At 49.1% G+C, this 25932-nt stretch overlaps 1 protein-coding gene across 1 annotated transcript in view; it reads left to right on the top strand.

Annotated features, from left to right (window-relative positions):
• The first annotated feature begins 6838 nt into the window (after positions 1–6838).
• Positions 6839–25932, top strand: part of PTBP1 (polypyrimidine tract binding protein 1) — a 37543-nt gene continuing 18449 nt past the window's right edge. The window contains exons 1-12 of the mRNA XM_069216442.1: positions 6839–7334; positions 8811–8841; positions 10105–10162; positions 10725–10897; positions 10989–11135; positions 11403–11573; positions 11674–11784; positions 11929–12100; positions 13183–13260; positions 15361–15506; positions 17493–17526; positions 17867–17959. Coding sequence (XP_069072543.1) covers positions 7327–7334; positions 8811–8841; positions 10105–10162; positions 10725–10897; positions 10989–11135; positions 11403–11573; positions 11674–11784; positions 11929–12100; positions 13183–13260; positions 15361–15506; positions 17493–17526; positions 17867–17959 — 1222 coding nt within the window. The 5' untranslated portion in view covers positions 6839–7326. The remainder of the gene's footprint in view (positions 7335–8810; positions 8842–10104; positions 10163–10724; positions 10898–10988; positions 11136–11402; positions 11574–11673; positions 11785–11928; positions 12101–13182; positions 13261–15360; positions 15507–17492; positions 17527–17866; positions 17960–25932) is intronic.

Below are 25932 nucleotides of genomic sequence, written 5' to 3'. Positions count from 1 at the left end.
GAAACTAGGCCTAATCTTCACAGCCTAAAACATTGCCCTGTCTCTGAATACCCACAAGAGACTATTAAAACTGCTGTCTATAGTGCTTAGAAGAAGTTTATGAAACAGCGAAAAGGTAACAAATTACTCTCATGTATAGGCATCATTTTCTACTGGTGTTACCCACCCCATTCGACCAAACGTACACCAGCGACACTTCGGTAGAGGTAATGTGTTCCCAAAAATAATGTAAGTATTTCAAAGCACTGGAGGAGAGCCGGGCTCAGCAGCCAAGGAAGCACCTTTACACCACATAATACCATTAACTGGGGTTTAAAGCAAAATCTTTCAATCCTCAGAAAGGCCTGATGAAGGCCTCAGGAGCAAGATGGGGCAAAAAGGGTCGAAACTGTCTGCGATCCTGATGATCAACAAAGATGGGGCCTAGTGGGTGGCATCACTGGCAGAAACGCTGTCAGCAATGCATTGAGATACAGGTGTAAGAATACAGCTGAAATCCTGCAGCCGGAAGTGAGGTGCCAGCCTCTATTCGGAAATGCATAGGGAACAGTAAACTGCACTCTTGCAACAGCAAACAAGCAGATGCAATGTAATGGGTCTCGCATTTGCTCGAATGAGTTATTAGCGTTGTAAACTCCTAACCGTACTTTTCTCGCCACATAAATTGAAAATGAAAAGTAATGCAGTTTCACATAAGCGAGCTGATTCACAGCGCCACGGCCGTCATAAGCATCAGCGCAGAAAGACACAAAAAAGTAGTTCTCTTGCTGTCAAACTTATTGGCAAAAGTGCAATTAGCCATGTAACGGAGTAGATGGCCAAGGTGGTAACAAAGCCTCCCCAAGGAGGGACAAATGTAAACCATTTACCAATGTCATCAAAGGATTTCTGAAGGGGAAGCACATGAACAAGTGGTAGTGGTGGGCGTGGTTAAAAACCTAGATACATACCAATACCTCGGAAAAGCAGCGCTTGCACGCTGCTATGCTAGACCTAAAAAAGCAGTGAATGGCTACACAGCCTGCCTGGCAAACTGGAGACAAATGAACAAGTTCTCGGCGAACCAAAGGGTGCCTCCTTGAGCATTTGACTAATGGATGCAGGCACATTTAGTGAAATATTTCTCTGGCTGTGCAACGGAGGAGACAGGAGCATTCTGTAAGGTCCAAGTGGCCATCTTGCAGTGTGGAGGGCGCAGGTGGCAAGGTCCATGTGACGGGGACATGGAAAGGGTCAGTGCTTAATTTGTGCTTGTTGTTTCCGGTGTGGAGCACGGGCATTTATTTTTGAGGGCCGGGGATTATTCTTCTGCCCCAAGCATTTGCTGCAAACAAAAGACATGTGGAAAAGACGGAGGAAGAGAAAAACGAAAAACCGCCACAAAGGGAGAAAGCAGAAAGCCACAAGAGTGAGTTGAAGGGGCAGGAGGTGGCTTTAAGTGGTTTGAGGAGGCCCGGGGTGGCTCCAGGATTACGATGCCTCAGTATTCCATGTTCACACATTTAATTGCAGCAGTCGCATGTTTGCGAGTAGGGCTTGGAGCACCGGTACGTTTTTATTTACAAATTAAGCACTGACAAGGGTGGAAGCCTGCACAGCCACCTAGTATTCAGACGCTTCTCAAAGCAGCAAAACAAAGCCACAAGGGGCAGAGAAACGAAGGGAATATAAGCTTTCTTCTTACTGACAAAGGTAATGATTGTGAAGAGTCAGCGGTGCGTCATTCTCGGGCTGCTCTTACTACTCTCAAGAGCACTACAAGACGGGGCTCCCGCAGCCCTTAAATCAGCGCCTAGAAGCAGCCTGAGAGAAGACAGGAAGCGCTCAACAAAACTCCCAAATAAATCATGACACATTGGATGATCTCAAGTGCAGGAACTGGAGCACAAAAGAGCCAACATTAGAACCTTACACGGCAAAGGAGGGTCAGGGACTGGGTGTATGGCAGTGGATGGAACCCCCAGAAAATCAGGAGGCCAATGGTGACCCTGCGTTCATAACAAGGCCCGCCTAGAAAAGAGGGTGAACCATATTGTGAGGTGTGCTGCAGAAGCATGAGGGCTGGAGGCAACCCCCAAATACTTTATAGCAGACTGGATCCCCCAGTGTGCACCGCGGCTTCGGCCGGTGTCACGTGCTAAGAGCATGATGGATTGCAGGAACGAATAGGCACAAAACTCAGGGTGTGGAGACAAAAAAACACTGCACCCTGCAGGATGAAAGAACAGATTGCCCCGGGAGGGATAAATACAGATTTCTCCCCTTTTGGGCATAAAGAAAAAGGCTTATTGAGATCAAAAATGCGTGCATGTTGCAATAAACACAGGAACAGTGTACTCTGTAAAACCAATATGGTCTACTGCTAGAAACGAATAGGCACTGTGCAACGGAGGCTTTGCATAGTAGCTTCTGGCATCAGTATGGCCAAAACACCTATGTTAGGAGATGAATCCAAACACTGATAGAATTCCTGGCACGAAATAGAGAACAAGCATTTGCAATGCAACGGGTCTCGCGTTTGCTCATGTTAGAGCTGATAGTGTTGTAAACTCATCACCCGACTTTTCACCTATCGGCAAAAGTGCATTTATGCACATAACCGGAAAAAGTGCAACTAACTATGTAAAGTGCTCGACTTCTGCCAAGCGAAATCGCGCTAGTAAATTAGAGAAAAAGTAGTCCACGAGCCGGACAGAAAACAGCGAGCCTCGCATGTTTTCTGTACTTGGTCGATGCGCTCGAGGAGGGCTAGCCACCTGAAAAGGCATGACGTATGCATGCCTTAGACTAATGAAAGCAAGCAGATTTTAATAGGCAAGCCCACGAACCAATGAAAAACACGGACGTGACGTCGACAGGGATCCGAGCCCTTTTCTAAACACTAAAGCGTCTCGCTGCGATACGCATGCGCGAGCGCATGCAACGCAGGCTCGACCCTAAAAAGGACATCAACCGACCGGGCACAGCTTGGGCCATGAAACAATAGTGCTATGGGTGGTCCACGCTACTTCCTGGTAACGAGAATAGAAGAGATACCATTAGAGTGCGCTGTAGAAACACATATGCAGGGAAGCGCATTACTTAAGTGTTTTCCCGTTGTTGCAACAGAAATGTGGTCATGTGTTTGATGTTGTTATGTGGCCCCCTCACTCCCTGTGTTTAACGTTGCTCTATGATTCGCCCCCACTCTAGCAGACATGTTCCCGTTCACAATGGATGAATGGTTAATTACATTATTTGATGGTAGGATTATCAATATCTAAGCATCTCTATTTTGCCATGAAAAACATAAATCTATTATTTTTTGTAAATGCACCTGAAGTACTCTAACCTTTTCTGGGCCTTCACAAAATGTGCACTCTGACTCCACAAACTCTTGCTTGGTGGTGCAGCTGTCTGCATGTCCTATTGTGGCCATTTCTTTAACACACACATAGGGGGTCATTATGAGTTCGGCATACGGTTTTTACAGTCTACCGAACTTCAGACAGGTAGGTTGCTGCCACACAAGCAACCTCTCCGCCAGCCCCATTAAGAGTTTCCAGCTAGGTCAGCTGACGGAAACCTGAGGTTCCACCTGCTGGCCTAGCGGAAAAAATCCTACAGCATTGTCTCCGGATTGTAATCGAGCCGGAGGAATTGCTGTAGCGAGCAGGGTGCACTAGCACCCTCACAATGTCCACTGTCTGCAAAGCAGACAGTGAGTGTTGTGATGGTGCTGGCCTGGGGGGCCCATGCCCATGCCAAGTGCATGGGCAGTGCAGGGGCCCCCGGGGGCCCCCTGCACCAGTCAGTTCTCCACCAGCCTTTTCATGGCTGTAGCACCGCCATGAAACCACTGGCGGACAAGGGGGTCGTAATCCCCAGGGCAGCTGCCCTGGTGGGTTAGGGCCACCACCACCTCCAGACCGCCGGGTTCTCCGATCCTGGCGTTTTCCTGGCAGCCCAACAGCCAGGGTTGTAGTGTGACGCTCGGACCGCTGCATTGGCGGTAGTCCGACCACCATCCGCAAGTCTGGCGGTCTAATGATCGCCAGACTCATAATGAGGCCCCTAGTGTTTGATGTGGTCCCACACAGAGAAGTATCTCACTCACGCCTCAAGCTTTCGAGCTGTATGGTGTGTCATCGCACCCCCTACAAAGAGCCTGCATTGCAATGTATGCGGGCTATTTACATATCAAAATTACACTGAATCATTGCCCAATAAAACATTTAGACCATGCTTGGTTTGTATACAGAAAGCAGACCTTTCCTGCTCTCTGTTGTCACCACAGCAGGCTCATGTTTTAGTCAGGACTCACATGATACCTGTAGTAACTTTTCGTATACCTGACGAACAAGCAATAGCAAACCCAGCATGTCTGACATTAATATGCAACATAGGCAAGTACAAATACTGTTTACATACTTTCACACATTAAAGTCGGACCCACTGACTTTGCCCATGCTTGTTTTCACAGCTGCACTTCCTACTCCGCCACACAAACTTATATCTCACTCATGAGTATACTGGGCGGCATCCTTCACCCCACAAGTCCTCAAATGTCACTTATGCATAGGTTATGCAATACCTGCCTAAATTATGCATAGCTGTCTAAGTTTCCACAATGTAACTGAGACGCATCTGGTTTTATGAACCTCGTCTGAGCTACTGATGCATTCATTTTTTACTTCTTCCATGTATAATTCAGCCTCAGGCCAGTAAAAAGTCAAGTTTACAAGCACCTTTGCATTTTTCCTTACAGTCCTTGTGTCTCACACACACATGCAAAGTCTGACTCCCCACATGGATAAACTGTAAGACTCAAACAGCACTAAAAATATGTGTTATTTGTATAAGGTTCACTAACGAAAAACCTCACAACATTAAGTATCTTAACTGGTGCGGATAGGAGCCAGAGTTAGCTGCCTCAAAATCTACGCCACTGGGAAAAGCTAGCAGCAGCTCTTGTTCCAGTTCTGCAGGGTGTGGAACCAGCTATGAAGAAGGCCCAATCGAACGGATTAATCATTGCTGCACCACCCCCAAAGAACTGAAAAGGTTCATAGTAAAACCACCAGTTTGTAAAGCGTGTTGACAACGTGTATCCTTCTTTTTCGACCTTCTCAATTGTTTAACCACCTGCTAAGAGTGCTCCTGGTGTGCTGTCAGGCGCATAAGTCATGGCAAGTGGGTCACAGTGTCACCGTGCCTGGTTGGCCTTTTCTGCATTTTGCAGATAACACAAGAGTGCAAAGGCCCTGATGTGGTAGGAGTCCCCCCTCTTGCGTGGCGTACATTTTTAATGTCCTATTTACCACTGCCATGCCTTTCACGGTGGCTGCAAACAGGAATAAGAGTGTTGTAAGGCATAAAACAATTTATTACATGTTACAAATCATTTTTATATAGAGCTGCTGCTCCAAAAAAAGTTTGGGCACTTTATGTATTTCAACATTTTACATCAGAATAGTGAAAATTAATTTTTGCCTCTATGCGGACATGGACTTGTTTAGCTTTAAATAAACCAAAATGTTCCCTAAGGTTTCCTAAAAAATAAAAAATAAAGTGGAAAACAACAGAGGAACTCATCTTGATCCTGTTGGTTTTATAATTGGGTGCAATTCAATAACTATGTTGAAACGCCCTTTTTTCCTGGGAGATCTCAAATTATTTTATTTTAAGTGGTATGTTGTGCCATTATATTCATTTGAGTGACAGATGGTGCTGCGCAATGTGAATTGAAAAGTGGCTATATTGCTTTTTTAGGTGAGTCCATCAAAAGTGCCAACGCTTTGGATTAAGTAGAAAACCCTTGATTTTATTTTAAAAAAATAGTTTGCCATAAAAATTTCCCATGGCAATTTAACATGAATTAAATTAAATCTGCAAGATGCTTTCAAAAGCACTCACCTATTCCCAGGGAATTATGCTATTATGTGGCATATTCCACATAATTATGGATTTGCAGCATTCGCCACACGATGCAACAGCTGTATAATCACCAGATTTCAGCAAAAAAATAGTTTGAAGCTCAAACTGCTTAAAATTACTTATTGGAATGCACTATCAAAAGGTTAACTGTTCATCTTTAACTTGATTTCTAGCAGGGCTACTGGAATGATGTGACTGTGCAGCTGTGGTGATTTTTGCATAATTTTAGACTAGCAGCATAATCCATCTTTTGTTGCATAATCTGCAGATTTTAACAAAAAAAATGTTTCTAGCTCAAACTGTCCAATAGTTACAAAAAATGCAGCAACACATGTTGCTTAACAGTGACAGGTCCTTTGCAAAGCTGGGCTGGTCACCTTTCTGTTGCTTATGGCTATAGTTGTGTGTTAAACTGGTGCTAATGAGGTCCAGCTACTGCCCATATAGTGTTACTTAGTTTAAAAATGGCGAAATAATTAACACTATTACAAAATGTGCTGCATTATGCCCCATAATTTGCTTTTCTTACTGCATGATTTACTGAACCTGCCACACAAGTTGGCCCTCTCCTATGGAATAATTCAAGTGGCCCTGATTATTAGTGTTTTTGAATGATGTGAAAACTTTGCTACGTGGTAACATAAAAAAAGACAAAATTATGAATACTGTGACAAAACGTGCCACATTAGGTCTAACTGTTTGTGTTTTCCTGAGTCATAATTTAGCCAATCTTGCCACATAATTTGACTCTCCTTGCCACATAATTCCGGTGGCCGTGCCTATCCAGAACCATAAGTATGTTCTGAATCTTACATGACTATATGCAGTTTGTGTCTCCTATGTACATAATCACCCCGAGCCTCTGACTGGTGAATAATTCATGTTTTTGGTCCCAAGGGGGAGGCCCTGTAGTGTTTCTTCTGTGTCTATGGAAGTGACTAAACTTTGCAGCCACTTCCGCACCTCCTCCATCCACCGACCCGAGTGACCTCCCGACTCGTCACGAGTTTTATGTCGCGCCTTCCGCAGTTTTTTTCCCGAATCACTGGTTTTCGTTTCTTCTGGGTTGTTTTCGTTTCAATTTTTTTTTCCGGCTACGACACGTCGCGCGCCCCTCCCCTCTGAGTCGCCGCCATTTTGTCTAAGTGCGGAAACTTGCCGCTGGCTCCGCCTCGTGCGGCGGGGAGGCGGGGCGCTGAAAAGGGTCCGTCCAATGGGTGAAGGCGCGGTCGTCTGTCAGCCAGTAGGCGCCCGGAGAGTGCCCGGCCTGGCCAATGGGCGCCGCGGCGGCGTGGGCGGTTGGGCCCGCCCTCGCGGCGGCCATTTTGTGAGTCTATATTATGCCCCGGCCGCCGGCGCTTCCCGCTAGTCTAGCGCCTGTTCTGCGGCCCCGGAGGACCTCGGTGTGCAATGGACGGGTGAGTGGGGGTCCCGCGGGGCGGGGGGGCGCGCTGCCCCTCGTGTCCTGCCTCTGTCCGTGAGGCGGAGGCGGCTCCGGGGCTCGTCTGAGGGAGCGGGCCCCGCTTCCGCCCGGAGCCGTTGAGGGGGCCGCGGGGTGTGGGGGCGGCGAACGGGTGTCGAGGTGGCGCCGCATACCGAGTTTGGTGTGATTGGCCAGAGGGGGTGCGTTTACGGTGCCCCCCCCGATACCTGGGGGGGCGGGTTGTGCCCCCCTATCCGTAGTGGGGGTCACACGCTCCGCCGCGCGGGGTGAGGTCCCGTTACCAAGTTCTCCCGGACCCGGGGGGGCGCCCGTGAGTCCCCCCCCCCCCCGGGGTGCCCGTTCCCCGCCTGTTGTTTGGGGGGGGGGGGGTCACAAGTTGAAGCGACTTCAAGAGTTCACTTTAAAACTTTATTCAGTTCCTGTTCCGTCTTGAGTTGTTTGGCCCCCTCGTGTGGGGGCGCTTCCGGTCCCGGGGAGGGGCCCTCCCTCGGGTAGGATCGTTACCGCGGCTCTGCGGGGGCGTGGCATCGGGGGTTCAGCGCCGCGTGTGTGGGTCAGAGGTCAGCGCTGGCGTCGGGCCCTGGGGCCCCCAGTCCGGGGAGGGGGCTGGCGTCGGGCCCTGGGGCCCCCAGTCCGGGGGAAGTTACCGCTTCCCCTCCCAGGGCGGGTCCGGAGCCGCCCCGCTGCTCCATGGAAATGGGGTCTGAAGTTGCGCAATAGTTGTTCGCCTGCACTTTTTGCTGTTTGTACGTTCCTGGGGCGCCCCTGGCGCGGGTCTGGGACTGTACACCGTTTCACGTGCAGCCTCGGGTTCAGTCGGACCCGGTCCCGCCGCCGGTGCACCGGGGCTTGGTGGCTCGTGTGCAGGCAGAGGGCACAGTGAATGCCGCGGGCGGTGGGGTGGCTTCTGCGCGGCTGCGGTTGCGGGCCACGGGGTACAAGCACTTGAGCGTGGGTGGCGTGTACTGGGCCAGACCGGTCACCAGACGGGGCATGGCCACTAGAGATGCTCTTGGAGCATCACCGGTCTATGCAAAGTAGTGTGGTGGCGCTTGCCCGGGGTGATGGCGTGTACTCGGGAGGGCAGAACACCGTGCTGTGAGGGTATCCTAAGCAGATTTGTAGCTCGGGGGTACCCTGGCGCTGTGTGGCTGAGTCGAGCCAGGTCATTTGGGACTGCTGGATAAGACAGGGCTTAGCTTGTAGTGGAATTCAAGACGCCAGGGGAGGGGTGAATGCTGGCGGGTGGCTCCGCACTTCAGAAGCTGCATAGCTCCAGGAAGATGTTAAGATGTTGTACAAAACACTGTTTAGCATATACATAAGTGCCAGGGAACGAACTCATACATTTAGGAAACAGCATTGTTGGCATGTTATTGGGCAGTGTACTTTGTACTGTATCGGTGCCTGCTCATCCTGTCCTTAACGTCTCTTTTTCTCTTGTTTGCAGCATTGTCCAGGATATAACAGTTGGATCAAAGGTGAGTATTTTAACTCCGGCTCTCTGCGAGTACGCATGAAAGGCTGGCTTGGGGTCTCTCTGTCCGCATGGCATGTAGCCGTGGTGCTTTACGCATCACCGCTGCCATAGATTTTAAAGTTAGTGGGATGTGGAGTTTGGTTTTCATTTTGTACGGTGTTTGTTGCTGGGACAACGCGCTGCGAGACAGATTTAACATTTGTCCTTTGTGACTGAACCTCTGCGGCCCTGGGGTGCTTGTAGCGCGTATGTGTGCCATGGTGGGGGATTCTTTCACTGTAACCTGGGGGGTGCTTCTCTGCTCTTGGTTTGTATAAGTCGCCCTGGCGGATATCTGCGCGCTTAGCAACAATTGGCCTTAGAATTACAAAAATGCAGCTGGACGGCTCCCCTCCCAGGCAGTCTCCTGGTTACCTCCCGACGCACGCGATGTCTGGAATTTGGACCCCCGGCGGTGGGTGAGTCGAGCCCTCGCTCGGGACTTACCTCACTGCGCATCGTGCCAGTAAGTGTCCGACTTGTTCTGAACCGAAGGCGGCCAGGCGTTAGCCACACCCGGCTTGAGTCAGTACCCCCTGGCTTGGGAAGAGGACTCCAATAGCAGTGTTTGTCGGGTGCCGTGTGTCCAGGTAGTCTCCCCGCTCCATGGCAACCCCAGCCTGCGGCCTGCTCTACCCGTTAATTATTTGTGCCGCATTGACAAGCGTTGCTTTGTAATAGCAAACTTTTCCGGTTTGGAACATTTCCATATGGCCTATTTCTGTAAAGCCAGTCTTTGCCTTTGTAGTTGCATGTTTCAAGGATACGCTGTGCACCCGCCGGTTTACCTGTACGTTGGATACCGAAGCTCTTGTCTCTTGCTGCTTTTCAGCTGACCTCCTTGCCTTGCGTTCTATCGGATTCCAGGATTGTATTTTCCGGCACTAGGCCGGGCTCTCGGTTTCCGCCGGTAGGGACAGCAGTGTTCCGCGCCATGGCCAGGAAGCTAGGGTGGTCTGCCGCCAGCTCGCTTACAGCCATGCTATCCGCACCTGGAAGGAATCCCCTCACCCACCCTTACCTTGACCTCAGGCTCGACTGGCGCCCCCCCCTTTCTCATCTAGCGCCTAGATGCCGCTTTGGGCTAGGCATACCAAAGTCAGTGCAGGTTTGTTCGCCCTCCATGTTATCCAGCAAACCCCCTTGCCTGCAGGCGCGAATGCAAGGTGTGGCAGCTTTCCTCTCACCTTGAGACGGGCACTTACACCTTGATTTTATTTTGCAGCGTGGATCTGATGAGCTTTTCTCCTGCGTAACCAACGGACCCTTTATCATGAGTGCAGGTAAACTCCGGATTAGTCTGCTTGGTCTGGCCCCTAGGGCAGCGTTGTAGCAAAGTGCAGACGGTCTAGCGAGGTGCAGTGGATTCGACCACTTTAGGGGAGGGGGTGGCGTGCAGCAGAATACGAGTGAATGTTCAAGATCCCGAGAGAAGGGTTAGGGACTGCAAGCACGTTTGGACACAGGCGCATTCCTACCATATTTTATGTGCAACTTCTGAATTTTGGCCATAAATTGGCACGGATGGTAACTGTTGTATATTTGAGCAGCCCTTCAGCTGGTTTAATAGTCGGGCCTTTATGATTAGGGTTTCTGCATAAATGCACGCTGGTATAGTTATTTCAATATAACGTGACCTTTTGAACTGTTAAAAAAATTGTTATGGAATATTTTAAGAAGCTGGTTTGAAAGCGTTTTTCTCAGATAAGCTGTTGAGAAAGTTTCATGCTAGGATAGGACTGACTGACTTTTTGGCCGCTCAGTATGAATGGATTGGGCGGGTGAGTGGAAGGCGTGTGCTTTACTCTGATGTAGTCATGGAGGGTTCAACGTGTTTGTCTTCAGCTAATGGAAATGACAGCAAGAAATTCAAAGGTGACAGCAGGAATGTCCAGGTGGCCTCCAGAGTGATCCATGTGCGCAAGCTGCCCAGTGATGTCACGGAGGCCGAAGTCATTTCGCTGGGGCTGCCTTTTGGTAAAGTCACAAACCTGCTGATGCTGAAGGGCAAAAATCAGGTGAGCTGTCCTTCTGGGAGGGAGGGCGCGTGCCTTAGCTGTGATGTACGGATGAGGCCTCGGCGTGACTCTGCGCACTCCTTTCTCGCAGGCTTTTCTGGAGCTGCACAGCGAGGAAGCAGCCAACGCCTTGGTGAATTACTACACCTCTATCACCGCCGTCCTCCGCAGCCAGCCCATCTTCATCCAGTTCTCCAATCACAAGGAGCTGAAGACCGACAACTCTCCCAACCAAGCTGTAAGCCATGGCTCCCTCTCCAGCTCGCCCCACAGATTCTTTCGCTTTTACGAAAAGTTTACTTTGACTGGTTTTATTTGTTGCCTACTTAACCTGTTATCAAGCACGGTGGTCCAAGCCTCGCATGAATTTCTTGTTTCTCTGCCTAGCGGTCTCGGTTATAAAGGGTGGCAGGGTGGTGCAGGAGGCTCCTGCGGCCGTGATGTTTGGGGTGGGTGCTAGACGGCCTGCCTGCCACAACTAACACTCTTCTCTGCCCTCTCGCAGCGAGCCTTGGCTGCTCTCCACGCCGTGAACTCGGTGCAGTCGGGGAACATCGCGCTGTCGGCCTCGGCAGCGGCCGTAGATGCTGGGATGGCGATGGCGGGGCAGAGCCCGGTGCTGAGAATCATTGTGGAGAACCTCTTCTACCCGGTCACGCTCGACGTCCTCAATCAGGTGTGTCCTCGGGTCGGACTCTGCTCACAGCTGCACATGGAGCCATATACCTCGCGCCCCGCCGGAGGGTTTACTAGTAACTCTTTCTTCTTCCTCGCAGATTTTCTCCAAGTTTGGCACGGTGCTGAAGGTCATTACTTTCACCAAGAACAATCAGTTCCAGGCGCTGTTGCAGTACGCTGACCCCATGAGTGCGCAGCACGCCAAGCTGGTGAGTGCCCTTGTTTGACATTGAGCAGCAGGGTTCGTTGTATCCTCGGTGCCATGAGGACTTGCCCAGGTGTTTCAGATCGCGCTCTTCTTTCCTGACTTAGCCCCACCAGTAGATGCAATGTTTGCCCGTTTCTCTTCGCAGTCGTTGGACGGACAGAATATTTACAATGCTTGCTGCACGTTGCGCATCGATTTCTCCAAACTCACCAGCCTGAACGTGAAGTACAACAACGACAAGAGCAGAGACTACACGCGGCCAGACCTGCCCTCCGGAGACGGCCAGCCCTCGCTGGACCAGACCATGGCTGCTTTTGGTAAGAGCAAGTCCTCATGCACCCCAGGCTCGCTAGACCCCGAAAGGCAGGCTCCCAGATTATCTTGAGGGGGTCAGATGTTGTGGAGGAAAGGTTTAAATGGAAAATAAAGTCTCACTGCCGGTGTAATTACAGGTACCCCTTTTCAGAATGAAACTGTCCTGCTCCCTGAAAGACTTTTTTTCAGTCCCTGTGAGTATTACACCAACAGTAATGAATAAATGCGGCCTCTGACGTACCTTGCGCCCTAACCCAGTGAGTTGGGGCTGGGAGGCCTGACGTTCCTCATGTCAGTAAATAAAGCGCGAGGGTCTTGGTCTCCTAACCGTTTGCATCTGTACTGCCCTCCCGTCCCTTACAGCCCTTTCGCGAAAAAGCAGAAAGGTGAAAGCTTAAATTATTTGTCACTTAGTTAACTGGTCCTGATTCCAATGTAATGGTTTTATTTACTGAGCTGTTGCATGCGCCGACGAACGTAAACTTGGCTTGGTCGTGTCTCGATCGTAATGGTGCAGACTGACAGCTCTCAACTAGAAACCCCGGGCTGGTTGTAGTCCCCTCGACCCACCTGGGTGAGGTTCAGTGAGCGGGGACCCTGTTCTGTGTGTACAGTCTGCATTGGCAGGTTCAGCTAGATTAGCTGGTGTATGGTGTAGCTCTTTAGACCTGTATCGCTGCTTCTGCGAGCACAGATGGGCTGAATAAAGATCAGCCGATAAATTTTGTACGTTATGTAAGATGGAATGGCATTTGTATGTGCAAGTTGGTGAACGCAGGTTCTTGTGGAGTCTATTTAACTCACAAGTGTTTGCTGCATTTATTGTGCACACCTTTAGCATGTGGTGTTTTGTTGGTAGTTGTTTGACCTTTCACCTTAGTTATTTTAGGGTGTGATGCTAACGTCTTCCATAACACGAACCCGGAACAGTTTGATGTATACAAATGGATTATTTTTGCCCTGTTGCATCTTTCCTTTAAAGGGCCATTTCGTTGTTTTTTTTTCTCCCTCCTTGTTTTGCTGCTGCAGGATCGCGATTAAATCCCTGCAGTCTGACCTGACGTGCATGTCTTTACTGTTTCAGGTGCTCCAGGTTTAATTTCTACCAATCCCTACGCAGGAGCCGGCTTTCCTCCCGCCTTTGCTATTCAACAAGCTGGAGGTACCTTGGTCAATCATGGTCACATTGCATGCCATATGATGAATGTGGGTCGTTTGATATGCCAGTTAAATGTTTTTTGAAGGACTGGCTGCATTTGTAGTGTCCACCCCATGAATGTGGACATCTGGTCTGTACCCTCCTTAAGCTCCTCAGGTTGTAGGAAAGTATACCCTTTCATGGCAAGGTCATCCCTTTTTCTGCCTGCTGCCAGAGTAGCCTCCCTAAGCCAAGGGCAGTGCCCAGAGCTCCTCCAGAGGTTTCCTGGGTTCTGCCATCTTGAAGAATCTAAGGTTGTCATGGACCTCTGGGAGCATCTGAGTGGCCAGGTCAGGCAGGTGGACACCTAGCTAGGTGACCAATCCCCCTCTTAGGGCTATTTAGGGTCTCTCATGGGTGGATCTGGCTTGCAAGATTACAGCAGGACTCCTCTGCAACCCCGACTTCTATCCCCAGGAACAGACAATCTGCATCCACAACAGCCTATGCTTGCAACATTGTTGCCACAGCTGCTTCCAGCTTCTGCAAAATTTCCCTGGTTGTGCGTCCTCTAAGGGTGGCAAGTCTTCAGTCTACACAAGAAAGAAGGAATCTCCCTTGGAGTGAAGGAGTATCTACCTTTCATCAGCAGGCACCAACTGCAACAATGAATGCATGGATCGCCTCCTCCTGAGCTGCGTGGATTCTCCATCACAGGTAGTGGTCAGGAATAGTCCTCTTGGTCCTCTCTGCCAGCTGTCCAATTTTGGTGGAGGTAAGCCCTTGTCTTGACACAGGACAGTCCCCCCGTGTGCACCACGTCTCTTGTAGCTACCAAGGCTTGTTTGCATACCCTCTAAGGGATCATCATGCTCCGTTAAGACCCAGCACTCCTTCCTGCAACGCACAGCCCTCTGTGAGGTTCTCCTGCTTCGTGGGACCCATCTCCAGGTGTACTGCATGGACTCCTCTGTGACTCTTGGTTTCCCTTGCTGAGGGTCCCTCTAGGACAAACCCCCCTGGCCCTGTGGGTCAAGTCCTCCTGGACCTTGCTGGTCACCTGATACTCCACTTTTGCTTCTCCATGACTTCTGTCTTTGCCAAAGCTGGTTGGTGGCTCCAGGAACTCTTCACCTGCTCCAGGGCTGCAGTCCTGACCGTCTTCGTCCCTACTGTCGACCAATTCCTGCATCCACAGTTGAGTGGGTAGTAGCAGGTACTCCTCCTGGACTTATCTGTGGCTCTTGGACTTGGTCCGATTCTTCCACAGGTCTTCCTCTTCAGGAATCCACCGCTGGTTCCTTGCAGTCTTGCCTCAGTATTGCATTTTCTTCCTTCTAGGTGGTTTAAGGAAAATTTAGTAATTTACGTTTTTCCTCCTGGTCACTAGGGGGCATCGTGGTACTTAACTTTCAGGTTTCCTAGTACCCCCAAGGTCCTCTCTACACATTCCACTTACCTAGGTGGGGGCACTGTTTGCATTACAATTTTTTTAGTACATGGTTTGAGCTTCCCCCAGGGTCACTATTGGCTAACTGCATTTGCACTGTTTTCTATCACTTTCTATGCCTAATGCTGATTACTAGTGTAAATATTTACCTCGTATTGGAGGAATGAGTCTTGTACTTTTTGGTATTTTGTATTATTGCTAAAATGAAGTACCTTTATACAACTGAGTTTTCCTTCATGTGTGAAGTGCTGTGTGACTACATGAGTTTTGCATGAGCTTTGCATGTCGCCTAGATAAGCCTTGGTTGCTCAGGCACAGCTACCTCTAGCTTCTAGGCACTGCCTGCACCTCACTAATACATCACACACCAGGCCAGCTTCCTACATGAGTGTCCATGTTCAATATGCCGCCGTCCGCATCTGGCCCTGGGCAGTGTCCTCACCTGCGTGTAATTCTCAGTATGCCAAGTGTGTTTTTTCACCTTTGGCAGGCTTTGTCCTTACTGGCCGAGGGCCATCACATCCCTCGACTAGCTAGCCTTTTGCTCTCTGAGGTTAAGGCCGGTACAGGGTCTCCAGTCTGCTTGCACGTTACTTCTAGCACGCACTGGAGCCTGCTTGGCTAAGAATGGCTGGATTCCGAATGCCTTTGCTGAATTGTTGTTTCTATTTCAGGTCTCTCTATGCAAGGTGTCCACGGAGGACTCGCTCACCTGGGCATTCCTGCAGCAGCGGCTGCGGCAGCTGCGAGCAGGATGGGAATGCACGGCCTGGGGATGCCCGGCAACTCTGTCCTCCTGGTCAGCAATCTTAACCCTGAGGTAAGCCCCCTCTCCCCCCCCCCCCCCCTGCGGCAGCCCCTCCTGTCCTCCAGCGTGGGTCTGCGCTCTCAAACCTGTGCCTACTGCTCGCGTCTGCCACTGTTCTTGCTTCAAACTTTCATTGTGCTCCTGTTGTAACATTTGTCATTTCAACGCACCCATCTTGCTGAGTTAAAACAGAATGGGGTTTGGGTTCGTTTGGATACGATTATTGGACATGTTACTTAAAGGGACAAACAAATATTCCAGCACCTGGTCTTCATTTTTTTATTTGGGTTGTTCTATAAAATGTAGCTCCTCGGTGGTAATGGTGTTGCTCGTAATCCTGGGTTTGCAGCTGTTACCTTGTATGTGACCATAGATTCAGCTTCGCATGTTAACACGAAAGAAGCCTTGAAAATGTGTAACATTCAAGGCTCCAAAGATGGCATCAGCTAGATAATTTCAGGGGCGTGGAAGCTCTTGCCTCCTACATAACCCCAACTATGTCCATCCGAGTGCTCCAAAGTTTTGTACCTGGGTCTAACAACTTACTAAAGTCCTAATGTTATGGGTATTCTTCCTCTCCATAGTTCTGTGAAAGTAATCCTTCGCTTAAACATAATACATTGGAGTGTAGTTGATTCGTATTGGGTCGGCTTTTGTGCCTGAACTTGCTCATATTTCACACTGGGTGCCTGGGCTGTTCCACCTTATTCCTTTACAGACTCGTATAAAATCTTCTTCCCCATATTTTCTGGCCAGTGGTCTAAGACTATTTGAGGCAGGAGACTCCAAGTTCCATAGAGAAGTGAATGGAGCAGACGGCTGCTGCTGCAGGCAGATGTGTGCACCTGGTGGCAAATAAGAGATGCAGGCGTCATAAGTTAGTCCCCCGTTTAGCAGGTGTCGCCCACAAGTAGTTCTAGCAGTTGATGGAACCTAGAACCTTGTCCGCCTTACCAGGCCTGGTAATTGGTGTGACGGTTCATGCACTTCATATAATCACACTCCAGAGTTGGAACTTATCGAGTGAGATTAACGCCATCACAAGTTTTTAAAGAATAAATGCCCCCACATCCTCATGTTCAGTAAAATACTTGGCATTTTCCCACGATAAATACATTGAGGTTTAAGCTGATTTTTGGCAAAACGCGTAATTACGATGTGCGTTATTAGCAGCTACTTAAGACCCGCCCGGGTTCCCTGCTCCATATTTGATAAGATTCTGTTCTGCTGGGTCCTGCAGGAGTCTGACCCCTGCGGCCAGAGATGGTAGCTGCTGCAGTGTGGGGGCATCATGGGCCCTTCCAGGCGCAGCTGGACATGGCCAAGTGGTGATCCTCAGTACGACTAAAGGGTTCACAGGCAGAGGGTTTCCTACATTATACAGGGGTATGACCTAGGCGGAAGCTGTATAGTGACTCCTGGGCTGTTGGGGTGCTGGAATCCTTTCTCTGTGAAAAGCGCCATGGAGACTGGGCTTGTGGTAGAGGGTGGTGGGCCCCAAGATACTGAACCACGCCTGCCTCTGTACTCACTCGAGGGTCGCCCTGCAGCACCAATGTCCATCTCCTGTTGAATGCTTTGTCTCGCTGGGTACAGCCTTTAACCTTTTGTGTACAAGTATTGAATGTAGAACACTTCATGTTTCCTGATGTTTTACTGACTGTTTTTGCTACTTTTTTCTTCTCTTCCCATTCCCCTTACCCCATTTTCTTCCCTGATCCGGAATCTCTTTGCCAACTGACTGCACGGCCCTTCCGCTTCCTGTTGTCGCTTGAAACAATTAAAATCTTACCCCTTCCAAAATTTTAAAACTCTGCTCTTCGGAAACCAACCTGTCCTTCAATATTAACCATCTTGACAACATCATCATCCATCAACCAATCTTGTCACTCCTCCGGCGACTGCCCTTCCTCGTGGACAATTTCTGCAAGCTCTGCTCTCCTCTCCGGCTCCTCTTACTCTCCCTGTCCCTTCGCTGCCTTGCTCTGCTGTTTCTAGAGAGTTACACCCCACTGCCTCTTTATTCTGTTCGGTATGTTATCATTCACTCTTTTTACCTTTTTGTTTTTCTGTGATGTTATTTTATGCGGATGTACCGTTTGACACTCTACATTTGCATGCTCGGTGTTTTTAAGTTGCCTGCTTTTAAGCATGGGTAGTTTGCATGCTATTTTTAAAGTAGCTCTGTTTTCTCATTTAAAATGTCACTTAGTCTGTTAAAGTACTACATGCTGTCTTGCTCTTTTGGCGGATCCTAGTGTTTTGGGCAGAGAACAATTTAAGATTGGAAGTTTGGAGTTGTATTTGGACTTGCTTTGCAGAGCACCCTACTCCTTTGTCTTATCATGTCTTCTTCTGCACTGCTTCTCAAGGAGTCTACGGTGATGTGCAGAGGGTGAAGATTCTCTTCAACAAGAAGGAAAATGCACTGATTCAGATGGCTGATGGCAATCAAGCCCAGTTAGGTGAGTTATTCATCTTGGCGCCCCAGTATCCACATTACTAGTAGCAGGTGTGGGAAGCTGTCCTGGTGTGTGGTGTGCAACTATGACCAGGTCCAGGCAACCCCTATTGGTGAATGAAGAGTGTCTAGGAAGAAGGTTTTCGAGTCATGAGACTGGTGACTCCTTGGAAATTCTGCACATGGGCATTGAGTCCTTTGTTTTTTTCTGCTGTCTGGTTCGGATGGGTTTCCTCTTGCTCTGGTACATCTCGGTTCTGTATCTTCTGAACTTTCTTCTAATTTTCTATAAACGTTGGTATAGTTTTGTTCGTGTTTTCCACTCTTCTAGTCGATCTGATTGCAGTCGGTTGATTTAATGCCCTTAGGGGCGACCTCACCCTTTTTGGACCTACTTCGACACATTGTAGATGAACTTAGTTTCGGTTCTGTCCTCGGTGGTATCCCTCATTTCCCTACACCGATAAGCATTTGGTGTGCAATCTCTGCCTGTCTCTGAGGCACAGAACGAAACCTGTGACGCTTGTAGATCAATTAGATCCAAAAATACATTCTGGGACCAAAGAGCTTGCTGAATAAAGATGTTGTCCAAGTTGTCACAGCACACACCTGCCATCTTCAGAGAAGGACACGTGCAAGAAGGATAGCATGTATTGTAATCGTATGTTCGATGGCATCTGTTGCTGTAGATACGCATGTTTTGCATAGCTCGCCATCTGGTGTTGGGCCGGAGTGTTACAAGTTGTTTTTCTTCGAAGAAGTCTTTCGAGTCACAGGACCGAGTGACTCCTCCTTTTGTCTCCGTTGCGCATGGGCGTCGACTCCATCTTCGATTGTTTTTTTCCCGCCATCGGGTTCGGACGTGTTCCTGTCGCTCCGAGTTTCGGAACAGAAAGATAGCTAATTTCAGAAGATTTTCGTCGGTATTGTTGCGTTCGGGATCGGCGTAGTTAGATTCAACACCGCGTCTAAGATCGAAGAGCTCCGGTGCCCTTCGGGGTAATTTTTTCGATCTCCCGTCGGGGCCTGGTCGGCCCGACCGCGTGCAGAAGAACGCCGATGGAACTGACCCCGTTCCGTTTCTGTCCCAAATGCCACAATAAATACCCCTATACAGACCAACACTTGGTCTGCAACCTGTGCCTGTCACCTGAGCACAGTGAAGACACCTGCGAGGCCTGTCGTGCGTTCCGGTCCCGAAAAACACTCCGAGACCGTCGAGCCAGAAGACTTCAGATGGCGTCCACGCCGACAGCCCACCGGGAGTTCGAGGAACAAGAAGAGGAGGGAACCTTTTCGATCCAAGAATCGGACTCCGAAGGATTCGATGATACACAAACCGTGAGTAAGACGTCGAAAACCACTCAGAAGAAGATTTACAAGGCCCAGGGGACGCCACTGCCACCAGGCCATGGCTCGACCCATAAATTCGGTGACCGACCGTCGGCACCGAAAAAGGCCCAAACAGTGCCGAGATCGTCCGACTCCGGTCGAGACACCGGCACGCAGCCTTCTCGGGACCGAGAAAGTGCTGGAGACAAGCATCGACACCGAGATACCGGCGTAGACGCGGCTCGACGCCGAGACAGCGGCACCGAAGAAGATCGACGCCGAGAGGTTTCGGCCCCGAAAAAGAAAAGTCACCTTGGAGCCGAAAAAAGATGCAGACAGGGTTTCGGTGCCAAAACAAACTGCAACCGACCCAGTTTCAGGCTCTTATACAGAAGAGCACTCGCTAACCTCCCAAATGCAAAAGCATAGGTTTGAGGAAGAGCTACAATCAACTGATGTAGACCATACGCAAAAGCGTATTTTCATACAGCAGGGGACAGGAAAAATAAGCACCCTTCCCCTATTAGAAGAAAGAGCAGATTGGAGTTCCAAAATGAACAAACACCACAAACAAAAGTGGTGAAAAAAGTTACCCCACCACCCTCTCCTCCACCTGTGATTAACGTCTCACCAGCACAAACTCCATCACATTCCCCAGCTCACACCACCATGAGCCAGGGTGACCAAGATCAAGACGCATGGGACTTATACGACGCCCCAGTGTCCAATAACCGCCCGGAGGCATACCCTACGAAGCCATCTCCACCAAGAGGACAGCACTGCGTATTCTCAAGTGGTGGCTAGAGCAGCACAATTTCACAATGTAAGCCTCCACTCAGAACAGGTCGAGGATGACTTTTTATTCAACACACTCTCCTCCACCCACAGCTCCTACCAAAGCTTGCCTATGCTCCCTGGTATGCTCCGGCACGCAAAAGAAATCTTTAAGGAGCCGGTCAAAAGTAGGGCAATCACACCAAGAGTGGAAAAAAAGTATAAGGCGCCTCCTACAGACCTGGCTTTCATCACTACACAGCTGCCACCAGACTCTGTCGTTGTAGGAGCAGCTAGGAAAAGGGCCAACTCCCACACATCTGGAGATGCACCACCCCCAGATAAAGAAAGCCGCAAGTTCGATGCAGCTGCTAAGAGTCGCAGCACAAGCTGCAAACCAGTGGCGCATCGCTAACTCCCAGGCACTACTTGCGCGCTATGACAGAGCCCATTGCCATGAGATGCAACATCTCATTGACCATCTGCCCAAGGACCTACAAAATAGGGCAAAACAAGTGGTTGAGGAGGGACAGACCATTTCCAACAACCAAATCCGCTCCTCCATGGACGCTGCAGATACAGCTGCACGGACAATTAATACATCTGTAACTATCAGAAGGCATGGATTGGTCCGAACTCTGGATTTAAACCAGAGATTCAGCAAGCAGTTTTCAATATGCCTTAACGAAAAAGAACTGTTCGGTCCAGAAGTGGACAAGGCGATTGAGAAACTCAAAAAAGACACGGACACTGCTAAAGCCATGGGCGCACTCTACTCCCCGCAGAGCAGAGGGAATTACAGCACATTCCGTAAAACACCCTTTAGAGGGGGGTTTCGGGGTCAGAGCACACAAGCCAGCATCTCACAGGCAACACCATCCAGTTACCAGGGACAGTACAGAGGAGGTTTTCGGGGACAATATAGAGGAGGGCAATTCCCTAGGAATAGAGGAAAATTTCAAGACCCCTACTACTAAGCAGTGACTCACATGTCACTCATCCCCTCCACACAACACCAGTGGGGGGAAGAATAAGTCATTATTACAAAGCATGGGAGGAAATCACTACAGACACTTGGGTTCTAGCAATTATCCAACATGGTTATTGCATAGAATTTCTACAATTCCCTCCAAACATACCACCAAAAGCACAAAATTTGACAAAACATCATTCCAATCTCCTGGAGATAGAAGTGCAGGCACTATTGCAAAATAATGCAATCGAATTAGTGCCAAACACACAAATAAACACAGGAGTTTACTCACTGTACTTTCTGATACCAAAGAAGGACAAAACGCTGAGACCAATCCTAGACCTCAGAATAGTGAACACATTCATCAAATCAGACCATTTTTACATGGTCACACTACAAGAAGTATTACCATTGCTAAAACTACACGACTACATGTCAACTTTAAACCTCAAGGACGCGTATTTCCATATACCAATACACCCATCGCACAGGAAATACCTAAGGTTTGTATTCAAAGGAATACATTACCAATTCAAGGTACTGCCTTTCGGATTAACAACCGCACCAAGAGTCTTTACCAAATGTCTAGCGGTAGTCGCTGCACACATCAGAAGGCAGCAAATACATGTGTTCCCATATCTAGATGACTGGCTAATCAAGGCCCATTCGTTAATAGAGTGCTCAAATCACACATCAGATCATACAAACCCTCTTCAAACTAGGGTTCACCGTCAACTTCACAAAATCCAACATTCTGCCGTGCAAGGTACAACAATACCTAGGAGCCATAATAGACACAACAAAAGGAGTAGCCACTCCAAGTCCCCAAAGAATTCAAAATTTCAACACCATCATACAACGCATGTATCCAACACAAAAGATACAAGCAAAGATGGTATTACAACTCCTAGCCATGATGTCTTCATGCATAGCCATTGTCCCAAACGCAAGACTGCACATGAGGCCCTTACAACAGTGCCTAGCATCACAGTGGTCTCAAGCACAGGGTCATCTTGTAGATCTGGTGTTAATAGACCGCCAAACTTACCTCTCGCTTCTGTGGTGTAACAACATAAATTTAAACAAAGGGCGGCCTTTCCAAGACCCAGTGCCACAATACGTAATAACAGATGCTTCCATGACAGGGTGGGGAGCACACCTCGATCAACACAGCATACAAGGACAATGGAACGTACATCAAACAAAACTGCATATAAATCACCTAGAACTTCTAGCAGTTTTTCAAGTACTAAAAGCTTTCCAACCAATAATAGTTCACAAATACATTCTCGTCAAGACAGACAACATGACAACAATGTATTATCTAAACAAGCAAGGGGGGACGCACTCCACGCAGTTAAGCCTGCTAGCACAAAAAATTTGGCGTTGGGCAATTCACAACCAAATTCGCCTAATAGCACAATTTATACCAGGGATCCAAAATCAACTCGCAGACAATCTCTCTCGATCACCAACAGGTCCACGAATGGGAAATTCACCCCCAAATTCTGAACACCTATTTCAAACTCTGGGGAACACCTCAGATAGACTTGTTTGTGACGAAGGAGAACGCAAAATGCCAAAACTTCGCATCCAGATACCCACACAAACAGTCCCAAGGCAATGCCCTATGGATGAACTGGTCAGGGATATTTGCTTACGCTTTTCCTCCTCTCCCTCTCCTTCCTTACCTGGTAAACAAACTCAGTCAAAACAAACTCAAACTCATATTAATAGCACCAACTTGGGCAAGGCAACCCTGGTACACAACGCTGCTAGACCTATCAGTAGTACCCTGCATCAAATTGCCCAACAGGCCAGATCTGTTGACACAACACAACCAAAAGATCAGACACCCAGATCCAGCATCGCTGAATCTAGCAATCTGGCTCCTGAAATCCTAGTATTCGGGCACTTACAACTTACCCAAGAATGTATGGAAGTCATAAAGCAAGCCAGAAGGCCATCCACCAGGCACTGCTATGCAAGTAAATGGAAGAGGTTTGTTTGCTACTGCCATATTAATCAAATACAACCATTACACACAACTCCAGAACATGTAGTGGGCTACTTGCTTCACTTACAAAAATCTAACCTGGCTTTCTCTTCCATTAAAATACACCTTGCAGCAATATCTGCATACCTGCAGACTACCTATTCAACTTCCCTATATAAGATACCAGTCATTAAAGCATTCATGGAGGGCCTTAGGAGAATTATACCACCAAGAACACCACCTGTTCCTTCATGGAACCTAAATGTTGTCCTAACTAGACTTATGGGTCCACCTTTTGAACCCATGCACTCCTGCGAAATACAGTTCCTAACCTGGAAGGTTGCATTTCTCATCACCATTACTTCCCTAAGAAGAGTAAGCGAGATTCAGGCGTTTACAATACAAGAACCTTTTATACAACTACACAAGAATAAGGTCGTCCTAAGGACTAATCCTACATTTTTGCCAAATGTTATTTCACCGTTCCATTTAAATCAAACAGTGGAACTTCCAGTGTTCTTTCCACAGCCAGATACTGTAGCTGAAAGGGCACTACATACATTAGATGTCAAAAGAGCATTAATGTATTACATTGACAGGACAAAGAACATCAGAAAGACTAAACAACTATGTTCGATGGCATCTGTCGCTGTAGATACACATGGTATGCATGAGCTCGCCATCTGGTGTTGGGTCGGAGTGTTACAAGTTGTTTTTCTTCGAAGAAGTGTTTTCGAGTCACGGGACCGAGTGACTCCACCTTCTGTGCTCATTGCGCATGGGCGTCGACTCCATCTTCGATTGTTTTCTTTCCGCCATCGGGTTCGGACGTGTTCCTGTCGCTCCGAGTTTCGGAACGGAAAGTTAGCTGAAGACGGAAGATTTTCGACGGTATCGTTGCGATCCGGTTAGAGATAGACACATACGACGACGCGTTCAACATCGAAGCGCCTCGGTGCCCTTCGGGGTAGATTTCGGCACCCCGTCGGGGCCTAGTCGGCCCGACCGCGTGGAGGACAACGCCGATGGATCGGACCCCGTTTCGATTCTGCCCCGAATGCCACAACAAATATCCTTATACGGACCTACACTCGGTCTGTAATCTGTGCCTGTCACCCGAGCACAGCGAAGAATCCTGTGAGGCCTGTCGGGCGTTCCGGTCCCGAAAAACTCTGCGCGACCGTCGAGCGAGAAGACTCCAGATGGCGTCCACGCCAAAAGAGCGTCCACAGTTCGAGACAGAAGAGGAACAGGAGGAATCCTTTTCCATCCAGGATTCAGACTCCGACGAGCTACACTCTACAAGAACCGTGAGTAAGACGTCGAGATCAAACCTTAAAAAAGGAAAGAAGGCCCAGGGGACGCCACTGCCAACCGGCCATGGCTCCACCCAAATTCTCGGTGACCAACAATCGGCACCGAAAAAGGCCCATTCAGTGTCGAGATCGTCCGACTTCGGTCGAGACACCGGCACGCAGCCTCCTCGGGACCGAGAGAGTGCTAAACAGAAGCATCGACACCGAGAGTTCGGTGTCGACACCGATCGACGCCGAGACAGTGGCGCCGAAGACCATAGAGGCCAAGAATTTTCGGCACAGAAAAAGAGGAAGGTTACCTCGGAGCCGAAAAAACAATCGACAGGGCTTTCGGAGCCGAAAAAAGCGACATCAGACCCTGTTTCTGGCTCCTATACCGAAGAGCATTCTATGTCTTCTCAAATGAAGAAACATAGATTTGAACAAGAACTGCAATCCACTGACGTGGATCACACGCAAAAGCGTATCTTTATTCAGCAGGGGACTGGGAAGATCAGTACCCTCCCACCTGTCAAACGAAAGAGAACGCTTCAGTTTACTCCTCAGCAACAAACAACACAAAAGGTAACACCTCCTCCCTCGCCTCCACCTGTAACTCCGGCTTCGCCAACTTACACCCCGTCACATTCGCCAGCTCACACCGCCATGAGCCACGACGACCAAGATCAGGATGCGTGGGACTTGTACGACGCACCAGTGTCTGATAACAGCCCAGACACATACCCAACTAGGCCATCACCACCGGAAGACAGCACAGCCTACTCGCAAGTGGTGGCTAGAGCAGCTCTATTCCATAATGTGGAACTACACTCGGAACAAGTAGAGGATGATTTTTTATTTAACACCCTCTCCTCAACCCACAGCTCCTACCAAAGCCTGCCGATGCTCCCAGGCATGCTACGCCATGCAAAGGACATTTTCAAGGAGCCAGTTAAAAGTAGGGCAGTGACGCCTAGGGTGGACAAAAAGTATAAGGCGCCTCCTACGGACCCTGTCTTCATCACCTCTCAGCTGCCACCAGACTCTGTGGTGGTAGGGGCTGCCAGAAAACGGGCAAACTCACACACTTCTGGGGATGCACCTCCCCCAGATAAAGAAAGTAGGAAGTTCGATGCAGCCGGGAAGAGGGTTGCTGTCCAAGCAGCAAACCAGTGGCGCATCGCAAATTCACAAGCGCTGCTAGCGCGATATGACAGAGCCCACTGGGATGAGATGCAGCATCTCATTGAACATCTCCCAAAAGATCTGCAAAAAAGAGCAAAACAGGTTGTTGAGGAGGGTCAAAACATTTCCAACAATCAAATACGCTCCTCCATGGATGCAGCAGACACGGCCGCAAGAACCATTAATACGTCGGTTACCATCCGTAGGCACGCATGGCTCAGAACGTCTGGATTCAAGCCAGAAATTCAACAGGCAGTGCTTAACATGCCAGTAAACGAGAAACTTCTGTTCGGTCCGGAGGTCGACACAGCTATAGAAAAGCTCAAGAAGGACACTGACACTGCCAAGGCCATGGGCGCACTCTACTCCCCGCAGAGCAGAGGATCTTATAACACCTTCCGCAAAACACCTTTTAGAGGAGG

The sequence above is a fragment of the Pleurodeles waltl genome, chromosome 12 (genome assembly GCF_031143425.1).
Source record: "Pleurodeles waltl isolate 20211129_DDA chromosome 12, aPleWal1.hap1.20221129, whole genome shotgun sequence".
Taxonomy (NCBI): domain Eukaryota; kingdom Metazoa; phylum Chordata; class Amphibia; order Caudata; family Salamandridae; genus Pleurodeles; species Pleurodeles waltl.
Note: the sequence above shows the minus strand (reverse complement) of the source record. Positions and strands in the feature narration are given on the sequence as shown.